Source organism: Monodelphis domestica, chromosome 7, assembly GCF_027887165.1.
Source record: "Monodelphis domestica isolate mMonDom1 chromosome 7, mMonDom1.pri, whole genome shotgun sequence".
Taxonomy (NCBI): Eukaryota; Metazoa; Chordata; class Mammalia; order Didelphimorphia; family Didelphidae; genus Monodelphis; species Monodelphis domestica.
The window spans coordinates 85,386,410-85,408,304 of record NC_077233.1 but is presented as its reverse complement, the minus strand read 5'-3'; the positions used below and the strand labels follow the sequence as shown (position 1 = coordinate 85,408,304).

Genomic DNA, 21,895 nt, shown 5'->3' with positions numbered 1-21,895 from the left:
TATTTGTAAAGCACTTTGCACTGTGCCAGACACACAAGAGGTGTTTCATAAATACTTGTTCCCTTCCCCTTTTCTTGCACATTTCCTCATGTTCAGTTTAGCTCAGTCTTCCCGTCACATTCAGTTCTTGATCCATTTGATAATAGTAAATGCCCTCTGCAGTACATGTCCAAGATATTTGCACCAATTCATTAAGCTTTCATTCAGCTATATGTTGGACAATACACATTTGTCATCCACTTGGTTTTTCCCATGTGAATTTCAGTTAGTTGATAAACTTTTATTAAGCACTTACTATGGACCAGGCGCTATATTACACGTTGGGGATATGGAGAGAAGCCAAAGACAGTTCTTGCCCTTGGGGAGCTAACAATCTAATAAATATTATCTCATTTGACTCATATAACGATCTCTGGAGACAGGTGCTATTGTTATCCTCATTTTTGTAGTTAAGGAAACTGAGGTAGATGAAGGTTAAATGATTTTCCCAGAGTTACACAGCTAGAAAGTTTCTGAAGTCTGATTTGAACTGAAATCTTCCTGATTTCAGGACCAGTAGTCTATCCACTGTGCCGCCTTACTGGATAGGTAGGTTTATTTTGAGTGGCCTAGTGTCATTGAGGAGGTAGTATAGTATAATGGGACTCAATAAAGTCAGCACCATGATCCCCACAAATAGGAGATTCTGGAGAATTTTTCTATCTATAGGGAATTCATTTTCCATATGTATTTTGTATTCCTTTTATTTAAGGAAACCTTCCTGATCCTTGCAAAAGACCTTTGGAAACTATGTATCTGTTTTATGCTTTTTAAAAAAACTCTTTCTGTCTTAGTAACAATTTTAAGACATAAGAACTAGGACTAGGCAAATGGGGTTAAGTGACTTGCTCAGAGTCACACATCTAAAAAGTATCTGAGGCCACATTTGAACCCAGATCTTCCCTAATCCAAGCCCAGCACTCTATCCACTAAGGTCCCCCTTTATGCTTATTATTTTTAAAAATCTTATTCTTACGGATGTCTTTTGGTTTTATATTTCACTTTCACTTTCAAATATGCCCTATCCTTTCCACTCCCTAAGAGCCATCTCTTGTAACCGAGATTTGAAAAAAGAAAGATAAAAAGGCATTCAGCAAATATCAGTTGTGTCTGACAGCAGATGCAAGATTTCATGCCCATAGGCTCCCCCTTCTGCCAAGGAGGAAGGGAGATGCTTTTTCTCTATCCTTCTCTGAGGCCATGGTTAGTCATGATAAACAGCGATCGGTTTCACATTTTTGTGCTTTCTGTTTACATTGGTTTAGTCACTGTGTATATATTTTCCCAGTTCTTTTATGCTCACTATTGATAACTCCACGGATTGTTGAGCGTAGCCCTCTCTCGTATCTATCCAGAAAACTTAAATGACCTCAACATATGCATGAGGGACATCTTTTTGGAGGAGAACCTTTAAGTCTGTTTTGCTCTTCTGAGTCAAATGCTCCTTTGTCATCAACCAACAATATTGTTGCAACCAACTGACAATAAAACAGTGGGTCCTTGTTTTCTCAGGGCTTCTCAGTCACTTAGATGACTGAGTATGTCGTCTGCTGGAGAGAATGGTCTGTAAAAGCCTGCCCTGTTCCCCTCTCATGTTTTCATTAAGGACGCTCTTGATACTTTGACCACACTCATAAAGATTTTTACAGAGATGCGAAAGTAAACATGTGGATTAATAGCTACTGAGACTTTCTCAGTAGCTTTGTGGGGAGAGAAATGTATTAGAACTAGAACTGCCCGTAATTTTTCCATCTTTTTGAGGTCTTTTGGTCTTTGAGATATTTCAGAAATCCATGTCATGGGGCACATGACTGTGTCACTTCTCTTCTCTATATATACTTTGGTCAGGTCTGACCACTTTTCCTGATTTTGTGTTCTTGGATGCCATTTTTGCTTCTTCGTAAAGCACACCAGGGATTGAGTGAGTCCAGATAGGGTGAGTCATCATGAGATTGCTTAGGGAAACAGTGGTGGATCTGTTACATTTCGCTTATATTTATTGTCCTTTCAGGTTCATTATATAAACATTTGTAGGACAACCTGGTTTAATTGGGTCTTATATCAAGTTTTCTGCAGTTTATTTATCTCTTCCACTTATTTCAGATATCTTATGTGACAATCTCTCTCCGTCCCTGTCTCTGTCCTCTTTAAAATCCTTACCTTTGTTTTAGTATCTATTCTAAGACAAGAGAGAGGCAAAAACTAGGCAATCAGAGTTAAGTGACTTGCCCAGGGTCACAGGGCTAATTTGAACCAAAGTCCTCCCAACTACTACCCAGATGCCTCTGACAATGTCTCATACAATATTATTCTGTCCTTCTAGATAAGCTGTTACAAACAAATGTGTACTCTAAACCAGTGTGACTCTAGGAGCCACTCCTTTCCAGTTAACTGCATTTTTAATCTAGATTCGGATCCTTCCTGGTAGTGACTTTTATACGAGTTAACCATGTCTCACAGTGAGAATCAATTAATATCTTTATTTTGATCCATTTCCAATTGGCAGTTTGTTTAAATAGATTAGGATACAGTTGTAATTGCACATAGTGGTTTCTCATCTTTAGCCTGTCTTTTAATTTGATATTAGTTTTCATTTTTATGTTAACAAATTATTGGTCTGACTGCACATGGACTATTGCTTCTGAAATCGCTCCAGTTATTAGTAACTAGTTATTGTCTGTCTGTTGTGCTCTAATCTCTTTTTGTCATCTGTAAAACAGGGAAAGTAGCTTAGATGATCTTTAAGGTCTTTTCCACTTCTAAATCTGTGATCCTATGCAGACAAGTGGCATCAGGTCACACAAGTAACCCAATACCTATCTTAGCTGCCATATCAGTTACAATTAAAAGGAGGCAGTTTTACAATGTAAAACCCACTGTGGTTGACACCTCTGTGCTCTTAGGCCTTTTCTTTCTCCGTAACCTTACCATTGTGGCTTAGATCTGAGTTTAGAAGAAAAGGAGGAAAAGAGGGGGGGGGGGTTTGCTAGTAGTTCAAATTCTCATGATAAAAGTATTAGACCATTAAATAAGGGTAGATAGGTGGAGTAGTGGACAGAGCACTATACCTAGACTTAGGAAGACCTGGATTCAAATTTGGTCTCAAAAACGTATTAGCTCTGTGACTCTGGGCAAGTCATGTAACCTGCTTACCTCAGTTTCCCCATCTGTAAGATGAGGAACTGGAGAAGGAAATGGCAAGCCACTCTAGTATCTTTGCCAAGAAAATCACAAATGGGGTCACAAAGAATCAGACATGACTGGAAGTGACTTAACAACAACCACCATTAAAAAAAAATGATATGAAATGGAGTAGTTAGGTAGCTCAGTGGATAGACTTGAAGATGGGAGTCCTAGGTTCAAGTCTAGCCTCAGATACTTCCTATCTGTGTGACCCTGGGTAAGTCACTTAACTCCCATTGCCTAGCCTTTACAGCTCTTCTACCTTGGAACCAATCCACGGTATTGATCAAAAATTTACTTTTCATGATATTGTTTCAGGGTCTCTATATTTAATGTCTTCTGACTTTCTTCCTGAAGAAAATATTTATGATGTACAGATGTGAACCTTCTGAATGGTCTCCTAGCCTCTGGCCTCTTTCATTTCTTATTTTTTATTATGTCTTGGGTTTTTTTAATAGTCTTTTTCTCTGTTCTTCACTATGCCTGCCTTCAATCCTTACAACGGGAAAATCCTTGCAAGCCATTTTCACTTTTTGTCTTTGTATTCCCAGCACCTAGCACAATACCCAGCACACACCAGGTGCTTCATTTCATAAATGTTTGTTCAACTGATTGGAATTCACATTGAAGCACTGAATATCAAAATATAAGGCTGAGCTGGTTTGGAGGGTCCTGTCAAGTTCTTCATCTCGAGAATGACACCTGCTACTGATGTAGGTGCACGGAACCACCGGGTCTTTGTAGTGGTCTGGTTAGGCTTATCCTAAGCATGATGAGGAAAGGTGACCTAGCATTCTTCATTCCGTTGTTTCTTGTTCCCTTGAATGCACAATGAAATCTCTTTTACTCACCTTCCATTCAGATGCCACTTCCTCTGGCCATCTGGTTTCATTTATAGTGAGTGTAATAAGAATTAGGAGGCAGCTAGGTGGTACATGGGCAGAGTCATCAGCCTGGAGTTAGGGAGACCTGAGTTCAAATCCAGCCTCAGCTACTTACCAGCTGTGTGACCCTGGGCAAATAATTTAACCTCAGTTTCTTCAATTGTGAAATGAGGATCATAATAGCATTTACCTTCCAGTATTACCGTCAAGATCAATGAAATGAGATGTTATTTGCAAAGTGCTTAGCACAATGCCTGCTCCAAGTTAGAGGCTATGTAAATTCTAGTTAGTACTACTAGAGACTCCAAGACCCCCTCCATTTCATGGTGAGGTATCAGAGTAGGATTTTAAGTTATGTATCTAAAATGGTTATTACAAATGTCATTTTTTTTTTTGGTTCTGAAAATAGACTTTCCTCTATTTTGCTTCCCGTTTCTTCAACCTTTCTTTTTTTCTTCAAGAACTTCTTCCCCAGAGACTAATCTTTCCAATGTTCTATCAGTATATTTATATATAAGCATTTATTATTCTTTAGTCCTCTGTAACTAGATACAATTGGTCAGCATGGGGTTAGAATTAACTTGTCCAGCATTCTGTGATCTGTGCTATAGCAAACCAAACTGCTTTGCCCAGAGGAAGAACACTGGAATTATTGGGCTGTGACTCAGGGAAACAACTGGAGGGAGAAGAGAGAGGTAGGGACAAGGGATGAGGGCTGTAGGTCTACCCAATAATGTTGAAAAGATTATAAGACTTATGTACATATTGTCAGCCTGGGGACCTCCATCAGACCTGAGCCAAAGTGGTAATGTAGAGGACGTATCCCTCCTCCCCATTCCCAATTTTCAGGCTACCTTCATAAAATTTCTTTTCCCCTTTGGGCCTCATGGAGGTCCTCAGAAGTCTTTTTGTGGCCTTAAGGTGACCCTAGAATCTCAAAGACTATGCCAGCAGAGGGCAAGCCCCGACAGATCCTACCAAACTGGAAAAGCTTTAGGAACAAGCCCAGGGAAGGATTCTGTCTGTCACTACAGACTAGCCTAGCTAAATGCAAAGAGGCACCAAGGAAGGATGGTTTTTGACCATGGCGGTAGCTTGTAACACTGTTTTTCAAGGTGTGATGGGGCTGGCATTGGGTTAGTTTGAAGGCTTTGTCCACACTAATAAAATTACTAATTCCAGAAGCCTTTTTCTTCAAGGCTTTCCTGAATAGTCTCTGCAGCCTCAATGGGGGAAAGGCAACTTAAGCCCCAAAACTTTATATTGAGTTTTGAAATTAATATCCCAAGCAAAATCTCATTAAAATGATCTGTCTTCCTGGAAGACAACTGGGCTGCAAGGTGAAGGGAGGTCTGTCTCTGATGGGGTTAGGGGCTGGGTAGAGGGATGAAGAAAACAGCCCAGAAACACCATCAAGTATTGATTGTAGTCTCCTCCTCCTCCTCCTTCTCCTTTCCACTATACCATCATCACCACTCATGTTTCTTATTTTTCTTCTAGGATTGGGGGCCTTTTTATTGCTGGTCTATGATTTTACTTCAAGATTAGAAACCTCATCTTTGTCACCAAGTAGGTAAGGGCCTACAGTCCCCACAACTCGTCCCTAACTAGACTGGTTCACTAGCTTCTCAAGCCTTCCCATCACTTTCATACTTCTTCAACCCTAATCTCAGCTTCCCTGGGTTTATCCTCTAGTCCAGTGTTGGCAAATGTTTTCGAGATTGCATGCCCAAAGTGCAACTTTAAGCTGCCTGTGCCCCCTTCCCTCCCCCCCTCCCCGCATTACCCCAGACAGCAGAGGGAGGAAATGCTCACATTGGGCTGCTGAACAGAGGGGTGGGACATGCAAAAAATATCCTTGGGTGCTGTGGAGAGGGGGAATGGAGCAGCCCTGTCCATGCTGCCCCAGCACCCATGCCACAGCTTTACCAACATGGCTTTAGTCCCTTAAGACAATCCTTTATTGTCATCCCCCCCAAGTCATGATCTTCCCAGAGCCCATTCTCTCCCCTTACACTCCCCATATCCTTATGAGTTCCTAGGTTCATTCCCCCATCCCTCTAAGGTCCCCAAACTCCTTCCATCCCCATTCCAGATCTCCAGTCTACCACCCCTCTGGCCCCTAAATCCTTTCTCCCACTCGTATCCCAGGTGGTGAGTGATCAGAAGCTAGGGCAGAGAATTGGAGGTGTTCCAAGCTTGATTGCTATTCCCCAGAGGAGAAATTTCTACTGGGAAAGTCAATCCCTACATTAGGAATTTTTAAAAAAATCAACCCATAAGTATTTAGTAAGTGCAGACTATGAGATGGGCACTGTATAGACCCCCAGTAATTTCAGTTAAATATATTGTTAGATTGAGACCAGAAGTATAACACAGGGAAAAAATCTATTCATTTTGCACATCTTTGGTAGCCATTAGCTCAACGGGTTTTAAAAAAAAAAAATATATATATATATATATACATATATATATGTAGAGAAATAGGTATTCAAATTACATGTAAAAATAACTTCTTACATTCTTTAAAAATTTTTTTCTGAATTCCAAATTCTCTCCTTGCTTCTCTTTCCCTCAGGTATTTTTAAACTAAGGCCCAGGTATGGATTTCAGGAGGCCTATAATTCAAATAGGAAAAAATAACCTTTATTTTCACTGACTGAAATCAAGCCTTTTCTTCAATTATGTAAAAGCATTAATTCTGAGAAAGGGTCCTTAGGCTTTGGTGGCCTACCAAAGGAGGCCATGACCCAAAAAAGGTTTAAGAACTCTAGCCCTAGAAGGACCAAAATTGGGTTTCCATTGCTTCCTTGGGCTCTAAATCTTGGTCAGTGGAACCTTTGGCTTGTTTATTTCTTGAGGGAAGAGCCCTTGGTCCTCCCAATCCTTGGACCTGAAAACTTAGGAATCGCTTTATAGACACACGAGGTTACTTTGAGCCAGTTCCACTCTATTCTCCTTCCGTCCCCATATATCCAAGGCTGGAGTCAACTTCTTATGGATTTCTAATTAAATCTTATGTCCATTCCTAAAAAGGAAATGACCAATTATCTTAAAAGTAGAAATCTCAAACTCGCCACCATTTGCTAAGTTATATAATTCATCTGCTGGCTGGGTTTGGAGTCAGAAAGACCTGAGATCAAATCTCTTCTCAGACTATGTGACCAGCTGTATGATTTTACTAACAAAGGATCAAATAAGAATATTTGTAAAGTACTCGGCGGGCGGAGTATCTGGCATATAATAGGTGTTATATGCATGCTTATTCCCTCCTTCATTTATTTCTGCTTGTACTACAAAAATCTCAAAGGAATCAGGGACTGTATAATATGACTTGGGAGTGATAGTGAGGAGAGAAGGTTGTGAGCTGCCCAAATTAGAAGGAAATAGTTTCCAAGCTCTAGGTTCTAGTCTTGGTCCTAACACTAACTTGCTGTATGACTTACTCTCAACCTTCATAAAATGGGGATGATTTCCCCTGGCCTCCTTGTCTGCATGAGACTATCATGAACATTTTGAGTAGCAAGGCATTTTCTAAGTTGTCTAGTCCTATCCCCTTGATATGCATGTTGTGGATATGAGAGAACTTTGGAAAATACCAAGTGATAGAGCAATGTGTCAGGGATTATACCTGTTATTCTCATCTCCCTGGTAAGGAAACCAGGAAATTTAAGGCTCTCTTAATATTTACAGTCTCTGCTGTACCATCCAAGGAGAACAGTATTCCTCTGTCCTGAAACCACTTGCAGAAACTTCCCTGAGTTCTTTAGATAAGTTTTCTTCCAAAACTCCTTAAGCCCTTCTCATGGGCTGTCAGGTCTTCCATAAGATTATAGGATTCAAGATTTAGATCCAAGAGGATACTTAAGAGATCATCTAGCCTAATCCCTTTATTTTACAGTGGAGGCGGCAAAAAGAAGTTCACGGGTTTGCTTAAGGTTACACAGATAGAGAAGACCTTCCCCATGGCCTGATATCACCTCATCAGAGGGAGAGGCTTGCACCTACAACATTGGGTTGTTTTTAAGGGAGCACATTTTAAGGAAACATGCCTTCTGTTCTAAGGGCTCTCCAGGCCATGCAGAAATCCAATATCTTCAAGTTCTATGGTTTCATGATTATCTGTCAACCGGGCAGTGGCTATAGACCAGTGATGGCAAACCTTTTAGAGACTGAGTGCCCAAACGGCACCCTCACAGCTCATATGAGCAACTCCCTTACTCCCAGATAGTGAGGAAGCACTCCCATTGGGCTGCTGGGCAGAGGGGCAGGTCATGTGAGAAATGTCCTCAGGTGTAGTGGAGGGAGGAAGGGAGTAGCTCCTCTTGCATGTGTGCCATAGGCTTGCTAACATGGCTATAGACCACCTCCTTCCTTTCCCTCCACCAATCACTCCCCCCAGCTCAGCCTCTCTAGGCCTCAGTTTCCTCATTTCTTAAAAGGGGAGTGATTAAATAGTCTCCAAGGTATTTTTATAAGCTAATTTTTCCTTTGAGTGACTTCCCCCAGGTCACAGTCAGCTAGTATAAAGCTAGAATTAGAACTCAAGTCTTCAGATCTAAGGCTCTTTCCATTAGATCACAGCTGTTTCCTTTCATTTTTATTCTCAGCCATAAAAGCTATCTACTTCCGTTCCTGGCCCCGTCAGGAACATTGGGCTCCCAAGAATGAACACTGGGGCCCCTTCCTGAGGAGAGGCCATGATCATGAGGACTGAGTTAATTTGAAAAAGGCAATAAATCTTTGTGTCCCTAAGATTACCACCTGGCCATGCTATAGAATTCCTCTACTTTGGAGCTTGGGAGGGTAAGGGTCAGGCCCATGTTGACTAAGGGATGGACCTCCCTTCCCTTAGTCACTTGTGAGAGAGATACCCAAATGATGTCAGAATTTCTATCCTTCTTGGGGCTAGGGATCTGGATACTAGTTAAATGGGACTTGAGGAAGGGGTGAGCCTCAAATGAAGATAATAATTATAAAGTCCTTAGCAGAATACCTAGCACATAGTAAACACTTTATAAATGCTGGTTATTGATAGTGTTGTTATTTCCAAATTTACAGGGCTAGTAAGATGCCCAGATGGGTCTCAAACCTAATTCTTGATTCCCAGTTCTGGATTCCCCCCCCCCATATCATAGTTACCATCTCTCCCTTTCTGTAATCAACCTATAATCTATACAATTCTAAAGGGTAAAGGGAGAGAAATATGAGCTGTTTATCATTTGGGAATAGAAAGATGACTCTTCTAAACCTTAAGAGATTTAAATTTAGACCAAGTCAAAGACCATCCTCATTCATTCATTCAACAAATATGCTGACTCCCCACTGAACTATTTAAGTAGGATATTCATTCTCAAGCAAATAGATACATATTCAAAAAAGATTCTAGAAATTACTGAAAAATATATCCCCAATAATAAAGACTGAAACTTGGGAACTATCTCTACTCTATGAGAATAATTACCTTCACTTCACCATCCCACAACTATCCTGGGGAGCATCAGAGTCCAGGATTTCAGCCAAGGGGACCATGAACAGGATGTGACACTAGGCAGGTACTTCTGAGGATCTCAGGTACCCAGGGTCACATAGCCAGGAAGTATCTGAGGCAGCAGAGGAAGTTAGCTCTTCCTGTCTTCAAGGCCAGTGTATGATCTGTAGTGCCATTCATCAGCCTGAGCCCCAAGGTCTTTTCCAGTTATAAATCCTATGCCCTAGAAAGTATTATAAGAATCTCTAATAAGGTATATTCATCCTAATCTCTCTTACTTTGTGTCTTTAGGTCCTCTCCACTTCCTCTCTCCTCATTATGTTCTTTACTGGACTTTCTCTAACTCTAAATGGGTCTTTATCAATTAATTAATCAGCAAATGTTGATTTTCCTTCTACCAGGTCAGAATACAACACATTCTGGGTTAGGGCTGCCTGCCCTGCTCTGGACCAGGGGTGGAAAAGAGCCCCCAGTCTCTTTGCCCTATCCTCTCTTCCTTCTCTCACAGGTGTGTAACCAGTGTGATCAGCCATGGCCCCATTCCTGCGCATTTCCTTCAACTCCTATGAGCTTGGATCTCTGCAGACTCCTGAGGACAACTGTCAACCTTTCTGTGCTGTCAAGATGAAAGAATCACTGACAACAGGTAACATGGTGTTGGAGAATGAGCCCTTCCTAGGGACTCAGTCATAAGAGAAGGGGGGCAATGCTAGAGAATTCAGCTCTGGGCCCTCATGGTCACAAGATCTGAGAGCTGGAAACAAATAGAAAGGACATCTAAGTCAACCTTCCTGCCCCAGAATTCCCCAGCTCAGAGGCAGAGGGAAGGGACAGATCAGGATTGATGAACCTACAGGAACTCACAGACCACACTCTTCATCTACCAGCATCCCCTCACTTCTCCCTTATGCTGGCTGCCACTCAGCTGAAGCAGAGGAGGAAAGCAGAACGTCCCTTGCTTCCTGTTAGCTGCTGGGGCAGGGATGGGCAGTGGTGGAGACCTTACTTGTAATGAGGTTTGTAGATTGTCCCTGGTAGATAATTAGTTGTGGTTGGAGTGAGCTTTCAAGAGAGTAGCTAGTTGATGGGGAGACACCTTCCTGTGAGGGAACAGGGCTTGAAGAGGTGATGCATACTCTGTGTCCTTCCCCAACTCCCTGGGCCTCAGAAAGAGGGAAGACCCTGGTCCAGAAGAAGCCCACCATGTACCCAGAGTGGTCCTCGACGTTTGATGCCCACATCTATGAGGGACGAGTCATCCAGATTGTCCTGATGAAGGCAGCTGAGGAGCCCCTCTCGGAGGTGACTGTGGGGGTGTCTGTCCTGGCCGAGAGGTGCAAGAAGAACAGTGGCAAAGCAGAATTCTGGGTGAGGGGCGCTGTCCTCAGTGCTGACGGGCAGTCATCAGGGGTGGGGAGGGTTCTGTGTGGATACATGTGAGTATGTGTGTGTCTGCATGTATATCATTGTATATGTGTCTGTGAACATTTAAGCATTTCTCTGTGTGTCCTTTGTGTTTGTGTCTCTATTACTTTGTTTAGTGTGGTATAATGGGAAGAACACTGGCTCTGGAGTCAGCTTCAAATCCTGCCTTGCATGGTTACTACTCATGTGATCTTGGCCAAGTCACTTAATGTCCTTCTCCCTCAGTTTCCTTATGTATAAAATGAGGTTAGACTAGACAGCCTCTGAGCTCCTGTCCAGCTCTAAATCTATGATCCTTTTGTGTCCTTGAGCAAGCCACCAAACCCTCTCTGCATCTTAGTTTCCTTATCTGTAAAACTCTGGATGAGATGGCTTCTGAGGTCCCTTTTAGCACTAGGTCTATGATCCTGTGATCTTACCACATATATGTGTATGCCATCCTATGTAGCTATGTGCCTTTGTGCCTGTGTGTGTCTGTGCATGTTGTAGCAGCAGATAAGACCCAAAGAAGGTTATTGGGCTTTGCTCCCCCAAGCAGAGATGTCTCAACAGGAAAAGGCTTTATAACTGTCCATTCCTCTGCCTCTAGCAAGAACTGCTTGAGGCAAGATAGAGCAGGGACAGAGCCAGGTGTGAGCCAGGGTCCCCCATGAGGAGCAGAGGTCAGAGTCCTGAATCCAGACAGTCTTCTTTCTGTACCTCCTTCTGGTTGTGGTAGAGGAAAAAAGACTGGAGAAGAAAGGAACTCACAGACAGTTGGGGACAGAGAACAATAGCAAGAGAATAATGAGGAGCCACTGACCTGTAGGTGCCAAATAAGAGAGTCCAGACTGGGCCAGCAGGGCTTAGGAGACGCAGTCAAATCAGGAAGGGAAGGCTCCCCGCAGCACGTGAGTTTTTGACCCAAGTGAGCTGGTTTCTAAATTAGTTTGTGAGCAAAAGGTTGTGTGTGCCTTTTCTGGTGTCCCTGGGATCTAATGTGTGTTTATGATGTCGTAGGTTGGGGTGCTCTCTGCAGGCTGAGGACCCCCTGCCCCTTTCTGTCCTCCTCCTCTCATCAGAACAGCTGTTGGGTAGGGGTGGGGAGTTTCCCTTCCTTCTCATTCTGTCCCTGGGCCTGGGCTGAGTTTAGGTCCTTTCAGTTCCCTAAATGTAACTATGCCTCGTGGGGGATGGGAGCCCTGCCTCTCACTTCAAAGGCCCCTTCCTCAACATCGGCCATCCATTTGGATGAGGGTGTTTGGTAGGACCGAAGCCTGAAGGAGTGGGATCAGAGGGACACTGACTAGTGACTGAGTAGGACTACAGATTTGGCGCCTAGACTGAGAAAAAGGTGAGGGATGGAGGTTTGAGGGTCTGGCCCACTGTTTAGGGCTGGCTGGCTTTGGGGACCCCTCCCCTCTTCTTATGGCCATACCTTCTTCTTGTCTTCTCAGCTGGACCTACAACCTCAGGCCAAAGTGCTCATGTCTGTCCAGTATTTCTTGGAAGATACAGGTAAGGGATGCTTAGCCAGGGTCCCATGTTGTGTGCTGGGGCTATTTTTAGCTGGAAATGGGGTACGGTAGGGAGGGGAAGTAGACATGTCTATCTTGTAGTAACAGGAAAACGTAGAAGACAGAGCTCAGGGCAAGGCCAAAAGAGGTTTCAGACTGTAGTCTTCTAGGCTTACTGAGCTCTGTCTGAGGCTGGTCCTAACCCTCTAGCAAGACAGATGACCATTTCCTTGCTGGGTTCAGAAAGGGTGGAGCAGAAGATTTTGGGGAACCAGTTACGATTGCCTAGTATGGGTTACCCAAGTGGGCTTCCCTCACCCTCCCCTGCTCCTAATACCTTGCACTCACATCCCCTCTGAGGCTGGCTCTTTCTACCTCCTCCCCTCACCTCTCACTCCCTATTTGGAAAACATTGACTCATTGTGTGACCTTGGGTCAGTCTCTTCCCCTCCTGGACTCTAAAATGACATTAAAGAAGTGTTCTGGGTACCTTTTCAGGATCTGATGTGTCTTAATTATTCTGGAGTGAAGACTGACCTTTCTGGCCTTCTCCCCAGATTGCAAGCAGTCCTTGAGGATGGAGGATGAGAGCAAATTCCCCACCATGAACCGGCGGGGAGCCATCAAGCAGGCCAAGATCCATTATATCAAGAACCACGAGTTCATCGCCACCTTCTTTGGCCAGCCCACCTTCTGCTCAGTCTGCAAGGACTTTGTCTGGTGTGTGGCAGGGAGGGTTCCCAGGGGCAGAAGAGGAACCAGACTCTCAGAGTGGGGAGGGGCTGTGGGGAGAGCTGGGGAGCAGGACAGGAGCTGCCCCAAGAAGGCTGAGGAGGGAATGGGATCAGGGCAGCTTCTGTGGGGGCTGGGACTCAGGGGAGTAGGTAGGAAGAGTCATGTCTCACCTGGTCTCTCTGACTTGGCTTTTCAGGGGCCTTAACAAGCAAGGCTACAAATGCAGACGTAAGTGTGATCATGTGTATGTGAGTGTATGTATGTGTGTACATGTGCGTCCCTGGCACATTTGTGTGCATACATGTAAGTGTATGTGAACCAGTGTACAAATGTGTGAGTGTCTGTACTATGAAGGGGGGGATCTTAACACTGTCCCGAGGAGAAAGGAAAAGGTCCCCCTTCCATTTAGTAGAACTTCTCCTAGGGTAGCCCTTCCCTACCCACCTCCGTCCCTAACCCTGTGCTGCTCCCCCACCAACCTTCTCCCTGTTGTTCTGTGGTACCTCCTCGGATCTCCTTTTCCCAAGCTCCTAGATGGTACCTTCCATCCAGCAGGTCCCTCTTTCCCTCTGGATCCCTCCATGGCTTCCCCATCCCCTTTGTGCCCCTGTTCTGGTCATTATTTCTTCTCCTCCATTGCCCTCTTCCCCCAGGGCTTATGGTAACCAGGCTGGCAGGAGGTGGGGAGGGAAAAAGAATCAGGCCTTTGGGCTGGATGCCTCCCTAATGGTGTGGGAGGTGGGAGGCTACTCAGGCAGGCCTGGAGAACGGGGAGCTTTGTGCCTGGGGGCTGGGCAGTGCCGGGCGCCTGCTCACAGCCTCTGCCCCCTGCCCTGCCTCTCTTCCCACCCCCTACCCTGGCCTTGCCTCCCCAAGAATGTAACGCAGCGATCCACAAGAAATGCATCGACAAGATCATCGGCCGGTGCACGGGCACAGCGGCCAATAGCAGAGATACCATGGTGAGAAGGGATGTTGGGGTCAGGGTGGGGCTGTTATGGTGGCAGGACCAGGCCAGGGACATCATGTTGGCAGGGGATTGTTGGGGGTGGGGGCTGCTAGGGACATCATAGTGAGACCATGTAGAGCAGCTAGGGAGGGGCCTAAGAAGTGTTTGGGGAGGGCTTGGGGCATTGGGGAGCATAGAGTTTTTTGTGGGGGAAAGAGAAACCATCAAGTGTGTGCCATCAGCACCCACATACAATCTGCTCTTTCTTTAAAGCAGCTGAAATAGGAAAGGCTCTCAATGGTGCTAGGTATCCCCATTTGAAGCCTTCACCGTGTGCCCCTCATGGTGAAGAGCTGGCTCCCAGGGGCCTCTAGGATGGCTCTCCCTGATGATTTTGGGGAGGTGGGAGTAGAAATTGGGGATGAGAAAATCCCTGGAAGGTTTAGTTCTTCTCTGGGCTTTCTCCCACTCCCAGTTCCCAGTGCCCTCCTTGCCTGTGCCCTGAGGCACATCCCTTCTCTCTGGGCCTCATAGAGTGTCTCCCAGTCTTCTTCCAGTTCCGACAGTTGATGGCTTTAGGGAGTTCTGTCTGGCTGTCGGAGGGCTGGATGTTGGGGGCAGAGGGATGGGAGGAGGTGGCCGTGACTCATGGCATGTTCCTTACATTGTCCCCAGTTCCAGAAGGAGCGTTTCAACATAGACATGCCGCATCGCTTCAAGGTGTACAATTACATGAGCCCCACCTTCTGCGACCACTGTGGGAGCCTGCTCTGGGGACTAGTGAAGCAGGGTTTAAAGTGTGAAGGTTTGTGAGCAGGAACCCATGGTGGAGGGGGCTGGGGAGATGGAGGCAACAAGAAAAGGGGAGGGGGCGCCGCAGGGAGCTTTCAGGGGTAACTAGCCACTGTTCCAATGCCCAAGTTTAACTCTGTGCCCAGTGGCTCCAGGGATGCCGGTGGGACATCCAGGGGGTGATATCTTGAAGATAATTAGAGGTAGATTTGAGTCTAGAGCTCAGAAACAGAGATCAAGGCTAGACTGATTAGAAGTACAAGAAGTCCTGGTTTGAGAGCCATCTGTGGAAGTGGTGGTCAAAGCCAGGGGGCCGAAAGAAACTCCTAAGGAAAAGACGAGTAAGAGAAGAGGTAGAAAGGCAGAGCCTCACGAAGCATCCATATGGAGGGGGGGAAAGACAGTGGGGAACTGGGGGAGGCAGGAGGAGCTGTCCGAAAGATAAGAGACCTGGGATGATGTGGTGTCTCTGAAGCTGAGGGTGGAGTGTCCAGAAGAAAGGTTTAGCCAGTAGGGTTTCAGGACAGACCCCTTTCAACGAGGAGGTGCAATGGATAGTGCTGGCCTTTGAGTCAGGAAGCCCTGAGTGCAAAGCTTGTCTCAGATCTGTATGACCCTGTGCAAGTCACTTGATCCTTCTCACCTTCATTTTCTTCATTGGCAAAAAGGGGATAATGGTGCACCTTCTTCATTGGGTAGTTGTGAAGATCAGATAACATAGCACATGTAAAATGCTTTGCAAGTTTTAAAGTGCTATAGAAATGCTACCTAGCTATCATAATCGGTTTGTTTTTTTTTTTTTTTACTATGTAATACTGCCTCTCCGATAAAAGTAGGTCAGGCTGTGTGTAAATTTCACACCTGAAATCTCACTTCCCTCAGGGAGGAAAGAGGGAATTAAGTATTTATTTATTTTTCTAAAACCTTTACCTTCTGTCTTGGCATGAATTCTGAGACAGAAGAGTGGCAAGGGGAGGGGGCATCTGGGTGGCTCAGTGGATTGAGAGTCAGGCCCAGAGATGGGAGGTCCTGGGTTCAAATCTGGCCTCCGTCACTTTCCAGCTGTGTGACCCTGGACAAGTCACTTGACCCCCATTGCCTAGCCCTTACCACTCTTCTTGTTTGTTTGTTTTTTAACCCTTACCTTCCATCTTAGAATCAATACTGTGTAAAGGTTCCAAGGCAGAAGAGTGGTAAGGGCTAGGCAATGGGGGTCAAGTGACTTGCCCAGGGTCACCCAAGTATCTGATGCCAGATTTAAACCTACATCTTCCCAGTTCAAGTCCACTGTATTACCTAACTGCCCAAATTAAGCATTTATTAACCACCTCCAAAATGCCAATCACTAAGCTAAAGCACTTTATAAATTTATCTCATTTGAGACCAACAGGAACTCTGTAAAATAGATGCTGCTATCATCCCTATTTTACAGTGGAAGAAACTAGACAGAGGTTAAGTGGCTTGTCCAGGATCACACAACTAATAAGTGTCTGAGCATGGATTTGAACTATAGACCAGCCCTCTATCCACTGTCCCACCAACTTGCCTCTGGGGCCCTGGGTCTGTCTATAGCATGAGGAGCCAGATGGGATTCAGGCGTTAAGATTTAAATCAATATCCAATAACTCCAAGTATTATATTTGATAAGATTTATTAATAATCATTTGAAGAAGAAGAAAAAAGAAATAGAAGTAAAACCTGAGTAAAACTCTCCTGCCTCTCATCTCACCCCACCTCCACAAAAATTCAAGAACAGGGGGAAAGAGAGCAAGGGGCGGAGCTACGCAAAACTTATATCCTCCCTACATTAGCCTGTAACATGAGAGGGAAAGTGGGATGCTGGGATTTAGAGTTCTAGGGAGCGGATCCTAATTATACACAGGGAAAATTCCAAATGCCTGTACTTTCTCTCTCCCCTAGACTGTGGGATGAATGTGCATCATAAGTGTCAGAATAAAGTGGCCAATTTATGTGGCATCAACCAGAAGCTGTTAGCCGAAGCATTAAACCAAGTCAGCCAGGTATGGAGGGGAAAACATCAGACCTCAGGATGAGGGAGATGGGCTGGGGAGTGGTCTTACTGCTAGGACAAGGGGAGGCTCCAGCCAAAGCACTGATCCCCTAAGGACAGATGGAAAACCCAAAACCAAATTTGCAGACTAGAAAATGTAGGATTTGTTGGGGGAAGAGATTATGTGTGTTAAGCCAGGACTATAGAATTTCTTCATTCAGAAAACACCCCAGTACATTTCAGGGCTCTCTTGGTTCACCTGAAAGACCTAGAAGAGCCTTGTAGGGTGGTGGGAAAAGTGTCCAGAAACTTCAAACTGAAATGTTAGGAGGCCACAGAAGATCCATTACAAGTGAAATGATATCCCGAGAAACACAGAGGACATCAATGGGAAAATGAGACCCAATGAAGCCTTTTCAGCCATTGAATACAATGGAGTAAACCTGTATTGTTGAAATAACAGGGGTTCCACCTAATCAGCTCTAGAGGGGGTGTCAAGATTATGGGGGCCCAGACTCTGGCTTCTCTCTCTACCTGCCTCCCCTCCTGGCTGCAGACCCCCTTCTTTTTGTTCCCCTTTTCCAGAAATCTTCCCGGAAATCAGACACAGGGTCTGTGGAGAACTTTGGCATCTACCAGGGCTTTGAGAAGAAAGCCGGGTCTTCTGGGGAAGATACAACAGGTGAGATTTCAAAACATGGAATTCAATTCAGCCAACATTTTCTAAGCACCTATGAAGTCCAATGCACTAGGGATGAAAAGGTAGAAAAGAAGCAGGTCTTGCCCTTAAGGAAGGTACATTCTTCTTCTGTTTGTTTGTTTTTTTAACTCTTACTTTCTGTCTTAGAATCAATACTAGGTGCCAGTTCCAAGGTAGAAGAATGATAAGGGGTAGGCAGCTGGAAATAAGTGACCTGCCCAGGGTCACACAGATAGGAAGTGTCTTAGGCCAGATTTGAGCCCAGGAACTCTGGCCTCCAGGCCTGGCTCTCTGTCCACTGAGCCACCCAGCTGTCCCAAATTCTAGAAGGATACAACATGTACACCAATAAAGAGATCCAAAAAAATTTGAGAAGGCAGATCAAGAAAGACTTCATAGAGGAAGTGGCACCTAAGTTGAACCTTGAAGGAAACTTAAGGATTCAGAGACACAGAGATAAGGAAGATGTGGGGAAAAGGGGAAGGGAATAATGATTTATATAGCATCTATCATGTACCAGGCACTGTGCTAAGTCCTTTAGAATTAGGATCTCATTGGATCCTCACAACAACCCTGAGAGGTAGGTGCTATTATTATCCCCATTTTACAGATGAAGAAACAGGCATACAGGCTAAGTGACTTGCCCAAGGAGTCATTAGTAAGGAAGTGGTGACGGTGAAAATAAATAGTCCTTTTGAAGGCCTCAGCAAAATAAAGAGATGAGAGATATTGAAGGGTAGCTTGAGACGATGGCAGGGCCAAGTGAAGATCTAAAGATGGAGGGTAGGGACTTGAATATGCTTGTAGCAATGGAAAAGGACCCAATAGATACAGAAAGGCTGAGGATGAGAAAAAGGGGACAAAGACTGAGACAAGCACCCAGAAGAGATGGGAGGAGAAGGAATAAAGGGTCCAAGTGAAGGGATTGGCCTTGACATGGAAGAGGACCACTTTTTTTTCAGATTGGAATGAAGGAAGAGAAGAAAGATATATAGAAGAATATGAGTCGTAGAATAGGGAAGATCCAGGCAGTCATAACAAGTGATTTAGATTTTCTTCTAAAAGTAGTAGGCAAGTAAATACCAAGAGCAGTTCTGGTGGGAATGATGTAGGAAGCCAGAGGACAGAATCAATCAGGAAAGGATGGCCATTGTGGTGAAGACCAGTCAAGACCAGATAATGTATATTTGTAGTCAACAATTGTGTGACTTCTGCTACATTAAAATAGGAGTTTAGGAGGTGGAGGGAGGGAGTCTGAGGGTTGTTGGAGTATTGTTGGCAGGAGGATAAGGAAGGGGGCATTGGCAGAGGACAATGTAGTTGAACTGGTCAACTAAAAGTATTAATGGATACAGTTGTGAATAAGGATGTCAGTGCCTTCCTTCTCTCCCCCAAACAAAAGTCTCAGGCAGCCTTGTGAGGGGGGAGGCACCTTCCTAAGAGTCTCTGTGCCCCTCGGAGCCAAGCTTTGAGGTTCAGTGTGGGTGGACATGGAATGGGGTGCAGCGTCTCGGGTAAAGATCTGAAGTGTTTACTTTCTGTTTCCACAGATAATGAGACCTATGGCAAGATCTGGGAAGGCAGCACACCCTCCAAGTTCAACATCGACAACTTCACATTCCACAAAGTCCTGGGCAAAGGCAGCTTTGGGAAGGTGAGGGCTTCCTCCTTTGGCCACTAGCGCTGGAAAAGACAGTAGAGATCCTTCTGTCCAAGCCCTATATTTTACATATGAGGCCCAAAGAGGTGTAAATTGCAAAGTCAGGGTTTGAATGTTGATCCCATGGTTAAAATCCACAGGTGCTCCTAGGGAGTGGGAGAGTCATATCAACTATATTGACCACAATTAGCCACAAGGGTTTGATTAGATTAACTGATTCTGAGAGTGCCAAGAGGAGAAGAGAACATTTGAGTGAGAGCTGGAGAAAGGAGGAGCTGGCAGAGAGAGCCTCCATAAGGGCATCTTTTCAGCCTGTGTTAGAGAAGAGTTTATTAGAAATTGGACACTAAAATAGATGGGAACCACCAAAGATCCATCAGAAATGAAGCTAGCATCTGCATGGAAAACTTAATTGTCAGTTGATGGGAAAATAGGGTTTGATTTATGCAGGGTCTGTCTGCACACAATTTTGTTCCACTGTACCCAGCTGTGGCATGAAGCATAACACATGTGTGTTGTTGGGAAGGTGAGTGTCTTGGAGGGTGCCAGGCCCTTGGGACCAAGGGGAAATGTACAGACCAGTAGTGCAGGCACTTTTGTTTCCTCTAGCTTGCTTCCATCCTCTTTTCTCTCTACTTTGGTGGCTCAGGTGCTGCTGGCTGAACTGAAGGGCAAGGCTGAGTTCTTTGCAGTAAAGGCATTGAAGAAAGATGTTGTTCTGATAGATGATGATGTGGAGTGCACCATGGTGGAGAAGCGAGTGCTGGCACTTGCCTGGGAGAACCCATTCCTGACTCACCTCTACTGTACCTTCCAAACCAAGGTACTTTTCCCCCAGATATGTGCCCCTTTCCCCCTTGGCCAGGAGGATTCCCAAAATCAGAGCCATATGCCCCCCCCCCCCCACACACACACACCAGTTCAGGGCTATTACTACTCAGAATCAGGGATTTCTGAGACAAGGGATAGTGTCACTCCTGCCTCATCTCCTGATCCACTTTCTGTCCTTCCCCTCTTCCGATCCATCTCCATGTAGCTGACAGGATATCTTACTTAAAGGTCAGGTCAAAGCATCCGTGGTTCCAGAATTGTGCTAGCAAATGTTAAACAACCAGCTCTCTGGAGGGGGAGGTGGAAGGAGGGATATATGCATGACATACCATTAGATTTAATCTGAATCATTCACATTTTCTCCTTCACTTTCTTAACAGTCAAAACAATAAATCGACCCCTAATTTGTGGATTTTTGAGGCTAAAAACTCAAGCTGGCCCTAGCATACCCCTATCTGAGTGATTCCCCTGTCCTTGGATAAAATATAAGCTCCTCCTTCTGGCATTTAAGTCCTTCACAGTCTGGCAGAGTCTGTTGCTTCCTTTCTCATACTCCATTCTCACCAAACTGGCCTCCTCCCCAAACTTGGCCAACTGTCAGTGTCTTGCTGCCCTTGTACAGGCTGTCCCCTGTGCCTGGACTCTTCTCCTTCCTTGCCTCTGCCTTTTTAGCTACTTTCAAGGCTCATCTCCCCCAGGAAACTTCTCCCAGGCCCCCTTGTTGTTAATGTTCTCTCCCTTCTCTAGTTATCTCACTTTACCTAGTAGCAGGAGCAGCAGCAACAGCAGTAATAGTAATACTAACAGCTTCTTTATACAGGCTGTCCCAAAAGTCTCAGAGTAGTCTTGAAATTTAATAGCTAAAGAAGACACTAAGACTTTTGGGACACCCTGTATAGCACATTAATGAATGCAAAGTGCTATCTCATTTATTCTTGTATCCTTCTCACCCCTCTCCTCCTCCACTCCAGTAGGACATAAGCTCCTAAAGGCAAGGATGGTTTCTTTTTTTGTCTTCGTAGCCCCCAGCACCCAGTTGGGGCAAAATAACTGTTGAGTGGTTGTGTTCCAGCATCGATAAAGAGGTGCCCACAGGGGCACTCCATGGGGGAATCTACCTGTTTGCCCTCATATGCAGGACTGTGGCCCCTCTGCTCACCACCCTTTCCTTCTTCTGGTCAGGATCACCTGTTCTTTGTGATGGAGTTCCTCAATGGAGGGGACCTGATGTTTCATATCCAGGATAAGGGACGCTTTGACCTATATCGAGCCACGTGAGTGATGGAGCACCCAGATGGAGCTGAGTGATAGGAGAAAGATCCCCTTGCTTACATTGTAGAGACCCCTGGATCCTTCTATATTTCCCACACCTTTTACTCCCGGGAAACCATACTTAGCCTGATCTGAATCCCAGGGTTCAGGTCTGAGGGAGGAAAAATTCAAAACAGATGGGACATTCTTGGTACCCTCTTAGAAACCAGAGTGGATAGGAGAAGAGCCTGGGCCAGAAGTATTGGCTTCAAATCCCAGTCTTGTCTCAAATGAACCATGCCTTTAAGAATGCCTTTACTCATTCTGGACATTAATTTCCTCCTCTATAAGATGCCAGAGGTTGGGAAGTTGGATGAACTGATCTTAGAATCTGAGATTTTCCTACTCTAATGTCCTATTCTATGGTTGTGCAGAGGAATGAAAATAA

General features: G+C 44.9%; 1 protein-coding gene across 8 annotated transcripts in view; it reads left to right on the top strand.

Moving 5' to 3' along the window:
• PRKCD (protein kinase C delta) overlaps positions 1-21,895 on the top strand; it is a 66,669-nt gene that overhangs the window by 35,879 nt on the left and 8,895 nt on the right. For 3 of the 8 annotated variants that reach the window (XM_056804890.1, XM_007500465.3, XM_056804887.1), the window contains 13 exons: positions 5,607-5,679; positions 10,106-10,243; positions 10,766-10,965; positions 12,459-12,519; positions 13,076-13,238; positions 13,450-13,481; positions 14,130-14,215; positions 14,878-15,007; positions 16,915-17,015; positions 17,591-17,687; positions 19,256-19,359; positions 20,015-20,188; positions 21,379-21,470. In XM_056804890.1, the coding sequence (XP_056660868.1) occupies positions 10,129-10,243; positions 10,766-10,965; positions 12,459-12,519; positions 13,076-13,238; positions 13,450-13,481; positions 14,130-14,215; positions 14,878-15,007; positions 16,915-17,015; positions 17,591-17,687; positions 19,256-19,359; positions 20,015-20,188; positions 21,379-21,470 (1,355 nt within the window). In that variant the 5' untranslated portion in view covers positions 5,607-5,679; positions 10,106-10,128. Of the gene's footprint in view, positions 1-5,606; positions 5,680-10,105; positions 10,244-10,765; positions 10,966-11,018; positions 12,356-12,458; positions 12,520-13,075; positions 13,239-13,449; positions 13,482-14,129; positions 14,216-14,877; positions 15,008-16,914; positions 17,016-17,590; positions 17,688-19,255; positions 19,360-20,014; positions 20,189-21,378; positions 21,471-21,895 lie in introns of those variants that run through there. The other 5 variants (XM_007500466.3, XM_056804888.1, XM_056804889.1 and 2 more) reach the window with 3 other exon arrangements.